Source organism: Carlito syrichta, unplaced genomic scaffold, assembly GCF_000164805.1.
Source record: "Carlito syrichta isolate Samal-C Ts95f unplaced genomic scaffold, Tarsius_syrichta-2.0.1 Scaffold115681, whole genome shotgun sequence".
Taxonomy (NCBI): domain Eukaryota; kingdom Metazoa; phylum Chordata; class Mammalia; order Primates; family Tarsiidae; genus Carlito; species Carlito syrichta.
Window position 1 is genome coordinate 1,011,901 of NW_007059777.1, and position 14,506 is coordinate 1,026,406.

Sequence of the window (14,506 nt, forward strand, 5' to 3'; positions counted from 1 at the left end):
CTAGGCTCTGGCCATCCTTCTGCCTCAGCCTTCCAAGTAGCTAGAACTACAGGCATCCGCTACCATGCCCAGCTAATTTTTTAATTTATTGTAGAGATGAGGTCTTGCCTATTTGTCCGGGCTGGTCTCCAACCTGTGGGCTCAGGCAATCTTGCCTCGGCCTCTCAAAGTGCTGGGATTACAGGCTGAGCCACTGAGCCCTGCCAAGACAATTCTTAGTGGTAAAACTGAAAATCCCGAGTTGGAGAATTCTCGCCGTTAAGTGCCAAGGGTTGGCTGCTAAGTGCCTGGGGGAGGCCGTCCCACTCATGCTGTGTCCGTCTGTCCCGGTCAGAGCCCGGCCACCCAGTGGCTCCGCCGCCACGATGGATCCACTGAATCTGTCCTGGTACGATGATGACCTGGAGAGGCAGAACTGGAGCCGGCCCTTCAACGGGTCAGAGGGGAAGGCGGACAGGCCCCATTACAACTACTACGCCACACTGCTCACCCTACTCATCGTCATCATCGTCTTTGGCAATGTGCTGGTGTGCATGGCCGTGTCCCGCGAGAAGGCGCTGCAGACCACCACCAACTACCTGATCGTCAGCCTCGCGGTAGCTGACCTCCTCGTAGCCACGCTGGTCATGCCCTGGGTTGTGTACCTGGAGGTAGGTGTGGCCTCAGCCTTGGCCTTGGCCTCCCGCTGGCTCCTTCTCTGGGGGACCCTGCCCTGGAGCCTAGACTCTGGTTCCCCACTGATTCTACCTGCAAGCTGCCTGGTGCGTCCTCAGGGGGTTTCTTCCCTGCTCTAGGCTTACTTTTTCTGCTTTTGAAATGGGCAGACCATCTTCTTGAGAATCACAGCTACCATGTATAAAGTGCTTCTGAAGTGTCAGGCCTCACGCTAAGGACTTTATATGCAGCATTTTCCTGTGTTATCCTATCCTCAGAGGAGCTCAGAGGCTGCCATTTGCATCACTGTTTTGCAGATGATAAGCCAGGTAGCCAGGGAAGTTAGGTGACTCCTCTAGCATCACACTTCTGGCAGGTTCAGGCTGGAATGCTGTCTAACCTCCGAGTTGGTACATTAGGTCATAGAGGAAATGGGGGTACCGGGTGAGGCTCTCCAAAGAGGGGCACATTCATGCTCCGAGCCTGGACCCTTCATTCCTCTCTCCCCACTTTGGAGATAGGGCTGGTGCTCTGTGCTCTCCTCATCACCCCAGCCCCCACCCCCAGGGAGCCCATGTCCAGGACCTCTGGGTAGGGCTGCCCTGGACTGTGCTAAGCCCCTTCCTTAGGAAGAGTCACGTAGCTACCCACTCTTCAGTCCAAGACAGCACCCTCTGCACCTTGGAATGGGGTGTAATCAACCCCTGTTAAGGTACAGACACCATGCCTGGTGCCATGTAGATGCATATACTGACCCCACGAATACTCTCTGTAATCCTAGGAGTCCATACTGCTTTTCTCACAGTACAAAATAGAAAAGAGAGGCTTTGGGGAAGAATCACCTTTCTTTACCCAGGTCACACAACGCAGGGAAAAACTGCTGATGGGGAAATCCTGAAATGGGGATCTTCCTCTGCGTGGACAATGCTTCAGAGCTGGCAGGCAGAAGTGAAAGGGTCTAGGGGACATCGGTGGGCACGAGCTGGGTCCTGATACTTTCTCTGCCCGGGATTCTGGGGTGGCTCGTCTAGGGCTGAAGCAACCTAGGACTTGGGATGCATGGGAGGCTGATCAGGAAAGGGCCAATGCTCAGCTCCCTGAGTTATTACCCTCCTGTCCTGGGCAGGAGAGAAACTGGCTGGAGCCTCGGGGGGCCAGTCCTGGCCTTGGAGGGAAGGAATGCCATTGTTGAGAAAATACAAAGCCTTTGTAGGTAGGAGCAGAGGAGACATCTAGAAGAACAAGCTCGGGTGAGGAGGAGAGGCTGGTGGAAAGGGACACACTTCTCTGTCCCCAGACCCCTGGGGGGCTTGTGTACTTCCTGCTGTCACCACCACACTGGCACCCATGAAACTTTGGTCCATCACCTCTTGGTTTTCTGGATATTAAGGAAGAACCGAAAGGAAGCACAATAAATACCAGACAACATAAAGCCATGCAAGTGACACAGGCCAGAGGTCTAGTCCTTCCATGGCTCACATGTTTCTAAACTTTTGTCTACCCTGCGTCTAGTCTGTGGCCTCTCCCTGAGGGGCCCCTTCTCAATTCTTAGGCTTGATCCTCTCCTGCTGCCTTCCAAAGGAGGGTCCAGAGCTCAGACCACCAAGGAAAAGCAGTAGAACTAGCAACCTCTCTGTGCCTCAGTTTCCTTTTCTCTAAAATGCGGTTATTGATAGTACGTATCTCATCACATTGTTTGAGGCTCCAATGAGTTAATATATGAAAAGTGCTTAGAATGGTGGCTGGCACTTACAAGGCACTAAGTAAATGCTGGTCATGACAATGATAATGACAATGAAGATGACCATAGACATCAGCACTGTTCCACATACAGAGGGCTCCTCCCATCCTCTTCACCCTCCCCATGCTGAGACAAAGAGGCACTCTCTTCCCAGAGGAAGGTATATTTTGCCCAGGACTCTGGACATGGATTCTGTTGACTTCCAGACCCCCTATCCCTATCCAGACACATGGGTAGGGACAAATCCATACATGGGCCGTTTTGGGTTTCTGGGAATCTGCAAGTCCTTCAAACAGAGATTTTTTTTTTTTTTTTTTTTTTGAGTTGGTGTGTCACTCCATCACCCAGGCTGAAGTACAGTGGTACATTCATGGCCACCTCAGCGTTGACCCACTGGGCTCCAGCGATCCTTCTGCTTCAGCCTTCCAAATAGCCAGAACTCAGGTGTGTGCTACTACATCTGGCTAATTTTTTTTATGTATTGTAGAGACAAGGTCTCGCCAAGTTGCCTGGGCTGGTCTCAAACCCGCGGACTCAGGCAGTTCACTCACCTTGGCCTCCCAAAGCACCGTGATGACAGGCTGAGCCACTGAGACCGGTTAAACAGATTTTTACACATACTTGCTCACTGTTTTGTTTTGGTTTTTTCTCACATGAAGTTTCCATTTATTCTGGGACGGGTTAGGATGAGCACCTGAGCCTCTAATAAGGTTTGCTGCACTGACGGCCTGCACAGTACACACCCCGTCTGGGGCTCATGCCTAGAGACTGAATCCTGAGGCCAACACCCCTGCTGTGGAGGGCAGGGACATACAGTGAGTCCTCTGGGGCAGAAGTGGTCCTGGCGACTGCATAAGGGCCTGTGGTCAGAGGGGGAGCACTGACTCCCTGCCAGGGGCAGAGGGTAATTAGGCAGCTGGGTGGTGACCCTCAGGTCAGATGCTCCCTGTTATGTTAAAGGTGAAGCTGAGTATGTTGAGGGCCAGGGTGCAGAAGGCTACAGTTTGAGCTCCGCCCTGTGAGAACACCTTCTAGCGCTGGACAGGGAGCCCTGCCAAATGGACATTATCTTAATTGTTTATGGCCCTAGAGAAAGTCCTTAGTGGAGTCTCATTCTACCCTGCCAACCTCTCAACGCATCCTCACAACCACACACTGCACCTTCTCTAAGAGATGTTCTTGTCTAGAATGTTTCATTCTGTTCCATCTCCAGCAGTGCCCAAATGCCCCCAATAGCCTGCCACGCCAGCACCTGTCTGGGTCCGGACTAGGTATGCATTATTTATCCTGCTCGGTGTATGAGGACACGGTGGTTTTGGAGTGAGGGGTCCAGGTTCAATTCTCGACTGCACCTCGTTTCCTCTGGATAGCCATGGGAGGAGTTCCTGAGAAATAACAGTGCCAGCCGGGAGCCACCTGTCTGCATGTGCCAATTCCGTGCAGGCCTCACAGCCCTTTGAGGCGATGCTTCCTGTGTGCATTTAATACTAGAAGAGAAGATGAGATTAAGGAGGTGAGCAGAGTTCTCAGAATGACTCGCTCACTCTATCAGCATGTACTGAGCACTTCTCTGTCCTGCACCCGTCCTGGGAACTGCAGGCTAAGGCACTGGCCTGCCATGGACGCAGAGGCTGACAGGGCCATTGCAGTGTAGTCTGCTGGAGGTGACAGTGAAGCAGTCCTCAGAGGAGGTGTGGGGCACATGGCCCAGCCTGGAGGTGTGAGGGAAGGCTTACAGGCGGAAGCGACACTTTAGGAAGAAGAGACAGCTGGCTGCAGGTATTGGGGACAGACAGTCGTGTCATTTGCCTCTGAGTTTACTGTCTGCAATCCATAGACATGAGCATGAAGTGTCTGGGACAGTGCCTGACATATGGTAAGTGCCTGCTATCACTATAGTCATTACTGGGATTTTGCCAAGCCAGCTCATGGCCCTTCCTGTCGGTCTCAGCTTCATGTGGAAACAGTGTCAATAAGTGAGGCTCGGAGGTACAGAGAAAAAAACACTGTGTGCAGCCAGCAAACCTGGGGCCAGTCCTTTATCTGCTACTAAATCACCAAGTGATCTTGGACAAGTCTGTTTTCTTCTCTGATCCCCGGTTTGTCCAGCCTTGAAATGGCCACCTCTCCTTTTCAAGTCTTTTTGTTTGCCGAATGCTTTTCACATAATTATCTCCTTTTTTGACAAGCTGGCTGGTCCCTTCCAAGACAGCTTCAGAGAGCACATGGGATATGATGCCCAAAGACCTTGCTCTGAGTTCCAGGCCAGCTGCATGTGTGCTGGGCAAACTTAGCCACGCCACGCAGCTTCTCTGAGCTTCAGTTCCCTCGCCTACGAATGGGGACAGGCAATCACTTCTTGTAAGAGTTTTAGGAGCAGTAAATGAGATCAAGTCCAGTGCCCACCGTAGATGTTCTGTAGACTGTGGTCACAAAGACATATTCTTGAGTCTTTTGAGTCCACAGTCCCTTACTTCTCTCCAGATCAGTTGCTCCTGGGACCACAGAAAAAAACCTCTCCCTTCTTCTGGCCTCCAGATAGGCCAGTGTGGGGAGGAGTGTCAGATCTCCCTGAAGGAAGGGACTGTGTCTGAATTGTTCACAACTGTATCCAGGAGTCTAGGATAGAGCCTGGCACACAGTAAGTTGCTCAGTAAGTGTTTGCAGGAAAGAAGGACTACAGGGGCGAGGGAAGGAAAGAGGAAAGATGGAGAGGAGGGTCCTGATATCTCAGACCTAGATGCCCAGGGTCATGGAGGCAGCCCCCAAGCACCAGTCCTAGGAAGCACGTCAAAGTGGGGTGTGAGCCAGGCAGGCTTGGGTCCCTGCCCAGTGGTGCCCTAATGGTAGACTCTATTTTCGGCAGGGAAGCCTCTTCCATGCCCTTCCTCCCAGCTCCCGACTAGACATGCAGCCATCAGCTCCTGCCCACCTGGTCAGCACAGCAGCACAGGAAGCCAGGAGAGGCCCCAGGACAGGCCGCTGAGAAGGCAGTGAGCCCCCAAGGAGGCAGTGCCACACAAGAGGCTTCCTGTGTTCTGGGGAAGGCTGCTGTTTCCTTCACACAAGACGATAGCAGCTGTACTGCCCATCACTGAGCTTAAATGCCACCGTTTGGTTGGATGCCTGGGAGCAGAAGAGAGGGCAGTGATGAGAATGAGCAAAGTTATAATTAGCCCTGCTGCTGAGCTGCATGGTGACATGATGTCTGCCCTGCTCCTGTCACAGGAGGGGCTTTCCCGTTCCCTTCTGCTCCCATTGGCAGAAGCCAAAGGTGTATCTGACTCTGTCCGCAGGGACCCGGGCTGCTCCAAACTTCCAGAGTGTGTGTGTGCAGGAATGGGAGGTATGGGGGTGTGGATATGTGTCTGGGAGTGTGGGGTGTGTGTGTGTGTGTGTGTGTGTGTGTGTGTGTGTGTGTGTGTGTGTGTGTGTGTAAGGGGAAGAAAGGAAAGAAGAGAGACAGAATACAGAGAAGAGGAGAGGGAGAGGAAAAGGGAGAGGAGAGGGAGAGGAAACAGGAGAGGAGAGAAGAGAGAGAGAAGAGAGGAGAGAAAGAGAAGGGAGTTGAAAGTTGAAAGATAGAGAAAGAGAGAGAGAAAGAGAAAGAGAGGAAGAGTGAGCAGAATGCTCTTGCCACGAGCCAGACTCCTTACTTGCCATCATGCCAAGCTCCTTAGCCCCCTCCCCAGCCCCTCTGGTGTTCCTAAAGCCCAGACTGTCCGTCTCTCATTCTTCAGGTACAGTAAGGAGCAGAAATATCATCCCTGTTTCATACAGTCATCATCTTCACCATTGTTCTTAACAGGCAATCTGGGGGCCCCAACTGCCACGATCCAGGCCAGTCACTGAAGGGCTTGCCTGGCTCACCCAGAACCTGGGGCCCAGCAGGACAAGAAGCTGAACTCAAAGGCCTTGGGCAAGTCGCTGTGCTTTTCTGAGGCTCAGTTTCCTCACTGACACAATGGGTGTTCTAAATTAAACCCGGGATTCACTGTGTCGAGTTATGGTTGAATGATAACACAGGGAAGCCCATGCCATGGGAAAGAGAGTTCAGTGTGACTCACAGTTTCCCTAGAAACGCGAGGCCCAGCATGCCACGCAGGGCACAGGAGGAAGCACCAGGCTTGGGTCAGGGAGCAGAAGTGGGAATGAGGGGAGGGCCTGCAGCCTTATGGGGCTCTCGGGAAGCTTCAAGGCGGAACAAAGTAAACCGTTTAGGAGTGGCTAGTCTGAACCATTCCAGCAGGCTTTGGGCTACTTTGGGCGGTTCCTCGTTGGGATGACTTGGGGCAGGGAGAGCATGGGCTTGGTGTATGGGGTTAGATACAGGGGATGCCTGGCTTGCGCTGAAGAGGCATGCTCCCGAGTCAGCCATTTCCTGTCTTTAGGAATTAGCTGACCCTGGGAGGGGCGGTATCTCCCCCTGGGTTTGTAAGGCCCCCAAACGCCAGAGTATCAGGAGCATAGAAAATAAGACGATACAGTCCATACAGCTGTCTCTGTGATGAAGGGATGCCCAGAATCTCAGAAAACATGGGACTCACAGGGTGATCATGCAAAGACCTACACATTAAGGTTCTAAGTTGAGGCACCCAGTGTGTAAGCCAGTGGTCTTTCTTCTAGCACAGTTCTAAACCCAAAGAGAATGTATGTGTATGGGAAGAGAGAGGCCAGGGGCAAGGGCGTCAGACCCCATGGACACCACTCCCTTTGCTATCCCCTTCTCCCCCAGACCCCAGCCAGAGACAAGACTCCCTCAATTGCCCTCTAAGCCCATGGCCCCCCTGGCCCTAGAGGACTAGCTATAGGACTTAGGCTCATCTCTCCCTCCTGCTGTTCATCTATTGTGCTGTGTTGTCTCCAGGTGGTGGGCGAGTGGAAATTCAGCAGGATTCACTGTGACATCTTTGTCACTCTGGACGTCATGATGTGCACAGCAAGCATCTTGAACCTGTGTGCCATCAGCATCGACAGGTGAGCCCAGCCAGGGTGGGAGAGGTTGCCCTGGCTTTTCACCATTCCAGCTGTCCCACCTTGCCTCAGGGTCAGGCTGTCTGTGATGCTAAGCGGTTGGCTGTGTGTGTGGGGGGTCCATGTGCATGTGAGTACATGCATGTGTGTGTGCATGCATGTGTGTTTGACTAGAAGGGTACAGATTCCCTAAAGAAAGGCAATCTACGGACAGTGATGCTACCAGGATACCCAGACAGTGACCCAGGTATAAGAGGGAAAGTATGAGTCTGGGCATGGTGGCTAATGCCTGTAATCCCAGCACTTTGGGAGACTGGGGCAGGGAGTTTGCTTGAGCCCAGGAGTTCAAGACCAGCCTAGGCATCATAGCAAGACCTTATCTCTATAAAACATTTAAAAAATTAGCCAGGCATGGAAGTGCATGCCTGTAGTCCCAGCTTACTCAGGAGGCTGAGGCAGAAGGAACACCTGAGCCCAGGAGGTAGAGGCTGCGATGAGCCATGATCATGCCACTGCACTCTGGCCTAGGTGACAGAATGAGACTCAAAAAATAAAAATAAAAAGAGGGAAAGTATGTAATTCTGATGGAAACCCTAGCTTGATCACTTCCTACTTAAACACCTTGGAAAGATTGTGGAAGTTCTCAGAACTCCCAGTTTCATTTTCTAGAAACTGATGATGGTGACGCCTTTCCTTGGAAGCTACAGTGTCTAATTATTCATGTGGCTGAGGGACCCAGGCTGTGCCCACCTTGCTAAGCTGTATGGTTGGAGCCTTTTACTTTGCACAGCATGCCACTGGCTCCCAGAGGCCCTGGTCATGCTCCCCTCATGGCATCCTTGGAAGATGAAATGTCACTGAAGGAGAAGTGCTGGGTGAAGAAATGTGAGGGAGGATTATAACCACTTGGCATCATTTCTGCTAAATGAGACTCAAGCCTTGTTCTGATTGGCCTGGCTACTGGTCCATCAACAAACACTTCCACCTTCTGTGTGCTCAGTACAGGTGCAGTGGCTACAGTTTCAAAGGTGCCAAGACCCAGGTCATAGCCCCTCAGAAAGCCTAAAATCCAAGTGGGGCCATTAGAATGACAGATATGACTCAAGTAGTAACTGGCCAGCCATGAAGTGTGTGATTGGGCTTTGCCAACTGTCCTCGCTGTCTGAGTTTGGGAACAGAAGGGAGGATTGACTCAGTATATCAGGCAGGCCTCAGGGTGGGTCATCTGTCCAGCCCCAAGGAGTGGGAGTGACTCTGATGTGTGCATGTTGTGGAGTGAGGGGTCCCTGGGCCTGCACCCCAGATTCAGGGTCCCCCACCCCTTGCAGGTACACAGCGGTGGCCATGCCTATGCTGTACAACACGCGCTACAGCTCCAAGCGCCGGGTCACGGTCATGATCGCCATCGTCTGGGTCCTGTCCTTCACCATCTCCTGCCCGCTCCTCTTCGGACTCAACAACACAGGTGGGTCCCGCCTTTGCCCCCGAGCTCAGCTGGGCCTGGGCCCCTGCTCCTGCACAGGACTCTGAGGGAGCTAAGCCCCTGGCACAGAGATGGGCAGAGGCCCAGTGGGGGCCTATTCTCTGCCCTGAGCCAAGGCCAGGCTGGGTGTCCAGGGCGAAGTCCGACTCTTGATTGTAGTTTGGGCCAGAGAAAAAACAAAGGCCGGGACACAATGGGGCTGGATGAGTGGCAGAGATAATGGCACAGAAGGATGCCTGGCAATTATCAACTTTGCTTATTAAATGGAAGCAGCCTCACCAATTGTGTGTGTGTGTGTGTGTGTGTGTGTGTGTGTGTGCGCACACACACAAACATGGGGTGAGGGGAGGCCACTGAAGGCGAGCTGACTACGTGTCCCTTTCTGTGGGAGGTAGATTTAGGAGCATCTCAGACATAGGAGACAGAAAGCATCTGCCAGCATAGTGCTTCTTTTCGTCGGGGAGACAAGAGCTATTGCAGGTGCATCTCTAGAGACAACACAGGATACAACAAAGCCTGGAAAATGGGTGGTACAAGATCTATGTGTTGCAGGAATTCTGGGAGGTGGGCTAAGTATACCTAGATTAATCTGAGAAGGCCCCGAGATAGGAAATAGATATCTGGTAGACCTGGAAGGAAGCACAGAAACATATGAAATACATCAGAACACAGGTGAGTTCAGCAGAGTTATCTTGTTCCTGAAATTCAAAGGTGGCAGACCTCTCCCCAACCTACAGACAATATTAAAATAGTGACTTACTCTTTTTTATTTTTTGAGTCAGAGTCTCACTCTGTTGCCCAGGCTGGGGTGCAGTGGCACACTCACGGCTACCCCAGCATCAACTCGCTGGGCCCAGGAGATTCTTCCGCCTCAGCTTTCCATGTAGCCAGAACTATAGGCGCACGCTACCATGCCCGGCTAATTTTTTGATTTACTGTAGAGACGAGGTCTTACTAAGTTGCCCAGGCTGGTCTTGAACCCTGGGGCTCAGGCAGTCCTCTTGCCTTGGCCTCCCAAAGTGCTGGGATTACAGGCTTGAGCCACACGGCTGCCGACTGGCCTATTCTTTTAAAATAATTTTTTTGTGTCATTTCTTCTGAATATTCTGGCTCGACTCCTGTACTCAGAAATGACCCAAACTAATGACCAGGTAGCCAGGGAATAGTCACGGGAAAACTTGGAAGCAGTCAATCACAGTTTAGCTGTTGCTCACAGCTGTGTTTTTGGGATTCATGCTGCACATTTATGTGCATCTGACATTGCTGAACACCCTTCACCACTTAGTCACATTCACAGTCTCTGTAAAATTGCTCCCCGTTCTTGCAAAAGAGGTCAGTGGGCGCACCGGCGCTGTGGCCCGGCGGGCCCACTGACGCCCCTCCCGCCGGGCTTTCCTTCCCCCAGACCAGAACGAGTGCATCATCGCCAACCCGGCCTTCGTGGTCTACTCCTCCATTGTCTCCTTCTACGTGCCCTTCATCGTCACCCTGCTGGTCTACATCAAGATCTACATCGTCCTCCGCCGACGCCGCAAGCGGGTCAACACCAAGCGCAGCAGCCGAGCTTTCCGGGCCAACCTAAGGGCCCCACTCAAGGTCTCAAGACCCCCTCCTCCCCTCCAAGTGTCCCCACCTTACCCTGACCCAAGGGGCTCGACCTGTGCTCAGGTGGGGGCTTGGGACACTGCTGTGAGGCTGAGGTCCAGGCTGCAGGAGCACCAAGGGGCGGGGCAAGGGCAGATGTGGAAGGCGTGGTCCTCAGGCGAGGAGGGTCTGGATCTCCAGACGGGGGAGGTGGGGGCCACAGTGCACGCCAACGGGGCGGAGCCTTGGCTTGGAAGTCTTTCCAGCTGAGTGCAGCGTCGCCTGCTTGGTACCTCCCTGGACTCCTGGCTTCCTCTTTCCTTGGCCTTTCCTTTCTCCATCCTGGTTTCTTTGTCCCCTCTTCCCTCCCTGTGACTCCTCCACTCTATTTCCTTTACCATCCACACTCTCTGTCTTCCCCCCATGCTCACCTCCTTTGTCCCACCTTCTGTCTTGTGAATCCTTCCCTCTCCCCAGCCCCTCCCAAGGAAGATACGTGGGCATGGACGGAAGAGGAGCTTTGGGTTAGATGCATCAGGTTCAGTTCCTGGCACTGCCACTTTTTTGTTGAGTGAACTTGAGCAAGTTGCTTAACTTCTCTGAGCTTCCGTTTCCTCGTCTGTTAAATGGGAATCATAACACCAGCCTCACAGGGCAGTCTTGAGGATTCCCTCTGAAAAGAGACATGAGCGTGCCTCGCATGGCGCCAGGCCCTCAGCAGGTGTAAAAATCAGGGTCCTATTGTCCTTCTTCCTGCTCACCTCTTCTCCTCTCCTTACCAACCTTGGTCCTTGCCCCGACTGCCTCCCACGGCCCCGCCCTCCTGACCTCTGAGCCCCTCTGTCCATCTGAGTTCTCCATGGACTACTCCACCTTGGGTCTCCCCCGCCCCTGCCCCCTCGCCACCTCGTGTGACCCATGTGCTGGCTCACTCCACAGGGCAACTGTACTCACCCTGAGGATATGAAGCTCTACTCCGTTATCATGAAGTCTAATGGGAGTTTCCCAGTGAACAGGCGGAGAGTGGTAAGTGCTCAGGTCAGGGACCCAGAGCCTGCCTGCAGAGAGGCCCGCCAGCCATGACTCTGAGGCCTCAGCAGCTGGTCCAAGGGAGAAGCACCTCCCAGCATCCTCTCCTTTGCCTTGGCTGAGGGCAGACTCACCGTGCACACCTCCAAGCAGGAGTGGAACAAGGAAACGGTTGGGAGAAAGGACTTGGCCATAACCGCATAGCACGATTGATAATAATGGCTATTCCCATTTCTCAGACATCCGTCAAATTCCTATTAGCCATCAAATCCTCAGTACAGCCCTGGGAGGTAAGCCTTATTGATCGAATCGATCTTCAATTCACAGAAGAGGAAACAGAGGCTCAGAGAGGTCAGGTAACTCACCCAAGTCTCAATAGCCAGTTGGTGACACAACACATATTTAAGCCCAGATTTGTGTGGCTCTGAATCCACGCCCGTGTTGTTTCCACTGGCACATGCTGCCTGTGGACAGGCAGGTTCTGGGGCTGGAGGCCAGGAGTCGGGGAGGACAGAGCAGAACCCCACAGGGACTAGCGGTGAAGCACAGCCTGTAAGTAGAGCCCAGGAATGCAGGATCACAACAGACCCCAGGCTCTGCCTGGTGATAGCGTTCCAGGGACCAAGGAGCAGGTGTTTCATCCCCTAGCTGGACGGAAGACCGGGCCTGGGAACCCACAGAGGGCCACACACAACGTCCAGGGCAGATGTCCTTGGGAAGCAGAGTTCCCATTATTCACCTGCACTAAAAGGGTAGGACCGAGGAGCGGTTTAGGAAGCAGGAACCAAAGCAGGGCCTAAGGGTCAGGCCAAGTTATACTGCCAGGCCACATCATGAGGCTGCATTTTGGAGGCTCAGGCTAAGACCTCCAAGGCCTCAAACTGGCGAGCCTGAGGAAAGAACCCAGAAGCCATGAGGGTATCCATGCCAGGGTCCTCCAGGTCAGCCCAGCCGGGATGAAGGGAGCCCCAGGGGTCAGCCCCTTGGCACCTGGATCATCCTAGTCAGGAGAATATGGCATCCACATGTGCATGATGGTGCAGGTGGCCATGAAGCAGGAAGCCCCTTGTGATAGCCTGGCAGGGAGACCGAGAGGGGGTGCCCTCCATGCTGTTAGAATTTGAGTCCCGGAGGCAGGACTGAATGTCATCCACTGTTTACACCAGGTGTGGCGCCTGGCACTTAGCTGACTCTCAGTAAGTGTTGTTCAGGTCATGAGAGAGACGTCCCCAGTATGGAGTCCACATAGGACGGTTGGGGGTACTGAGGCTACATGGGGATTGCTGTGGACAGGGGGTCAGGGACAACTGCCATGGCTCCTGGGTCTCGTACCAGACAGACCCTGCCTTCTCCCACCAGCAATCATCCTCTTTGCCTCTCTGGCAGGGTGACCCTGTGGGGCTTGCAGGGGTCTCCAGAGGGGGACAGGGAGGGTCGCTGAGGCTGGGTGGCTGATGCCCAGGAACCGGCGTGGCTTTACCCAGCACTCTCTGCCTCTGGTGCAGGAGGCTGCCCGGCGAGCCCAGGAGCTGGAGATGGAGATGCTCTCCAGCACCAGCCCCCCCGAGAGAACCCGGTACAGCCCCATCCCGCCCAGCCACCACCAGCTGACTCTCCCCGACCCGTCCCACCATGGTCTCCACAGCACTCCTGACAGCCCCGCCAAACCAGAGAAGAATGGGCACGCCAAAGACCACCCCAAGATTGCCAAGATCTTTGAGATCCAGACCATGCCCAATGGCAAAACCCGGACCTCGCTCAAGACCATGAGCCGTAGGAAGCTCTCCCAGCAGAAGGAGAAGAAAGCCACTCAGATGCTCGCCATCGTTCTTGGTGAGTTGGTCGCTGTAGCTGGCCACAGCCCGGCCCTGCCCAGCCTCGGCAGAGAAAGACTCCCATTCTCTGCCACACCCTTCTTAACCGTGGCTAGAGGGTCAGGGGTTGGCATTTCCTTAGGCACAGGCCGAGCCCATTGATGTACAGAGAATCTTATTAGGTGGATTCTCTTCCATTGTGCTCATTTTACAGATGGGCAAACTGACGTTTTGAGTGCTTATATAAGTTGGCCAAGAAGACTCATGATTTGAAATTAGGTAGTCTGACTCCAGAGTCTGTGAACTTGACCAGACTATCATAACGTCCCCAAACATTATGTCCCTGGGCAAGGTGCTTGCTCTCTTTGATCTCCCTGTCTGTGAAGTAGGTTATTTCTCAGGGTTGTTGATACACAGCTGGTGAAAACATTTTATAAACTGCAAATCAGTACACATACGCAAATGCTGTTATTATGTTTTTGTTACTATTGCTATTGTTATTGTTACTGCTATTGTTTAGGAATTGGGAAATTCACTTACTCAAGACCCTGTGGGACCAGAGCTGTGACAAATAAAAGGGCCCTGATCTAAATGAGGGAGTGACCCCGTCCACTAGGCAGGACTTTTGAATAAAAGTCTCCTAGAAAATCCTATAGTAAAGGTCAAAGCTCAAGGAGTAGACTGATATGGGTGGTTGAGAAAAGTAGAGCCCTTGCCGGGCATGGTGGCTCAAGCCTGTAATCCCAGCAATTTGGGAGGCTGAGCCCAGAAGATTGCCTGAGCCTAGGGGTTCGAGACCAGCCTGGGCAACTTGGTGAGGCCTTGTCTCTACAATAAATCAAAAAATTAGTTGGTCATGGTGGCACACACCTGTAGTTCCAACTACTTGGAAGGCTGAGGTGGAAAGATCAATCGCCTGTGTCCAGCAGGTCAAGGCTGTAGTAGCAGTGAGCATGCCACTGCACTCCAGCCTGGGTGACAGAGTGAGACTCCAACGAAGAAAAAACCAAAAGCAGGGTCTATCCAGGCTCGGTGGCTCAGCCTGTAATCCTGTGCCTTTGGGAGGCTGAGGTGAGTGGATTGCCTGAGCCCATGGGTTCGAGACCCACCTGGGCAGCGAGACCTCATCTCTACAATAAATCAAAACATCAGCCGGGCGTGGTTGCGCATGCCTGTAGTTCCAGCTACTTGGAAGGCTGAGGCAGAAGGATCGCTGGAGCCCAGCAG

At 53.1% G+C, this 14,506-nt stretch overlaps 1 protein-coding gene across 3 annotated transcripts in view; it reads left to right on the plus strand.

Annotated features, from left to right (window-relative positions):
• Window positions 1-338: 338 nt before the first annotated feature.
• The window catches only part of DRD2 (dopamine receptor D2), a 16,627-nt gene continuing 2,459 nt past the window's right edge, over window positions 339-14,506 (plus strand). The window contains exons 1-6 of one of the 3 annotated variants that reach the window (XM_008073425.1): window positions 339-650; window positions 7,263-7,372; window positions 8,698-8,834; window positions 10,258-10,448; window positions 11,376-11,462; window positions 12,971-13,298. In XM_008073425.1, the coding sequence (XP_008071616.1) occupies window positions 366-650; window positions 7,263-7,372; window positions 8,698-8,834; window positions 10,258-10,448; window positions 11,376-11,462; window positions 12,971-13,298 (1,138 nt within the window). In that variant the 5' untranslated portion in view covers window positions 339-365. Of the gene's footprint in view, window positions 660-7,262; window positions 7,373-8,697; window positions 8,835-10,257; window positions 10,449-11,375; window positions 11,463-12,970; window positions 13,299-14,506 lie in introns of all 3 variants that reach the window. The other 2 variants (XM_008073433.1, XM_008073436.1) reach the window with 2 other exon arrangements.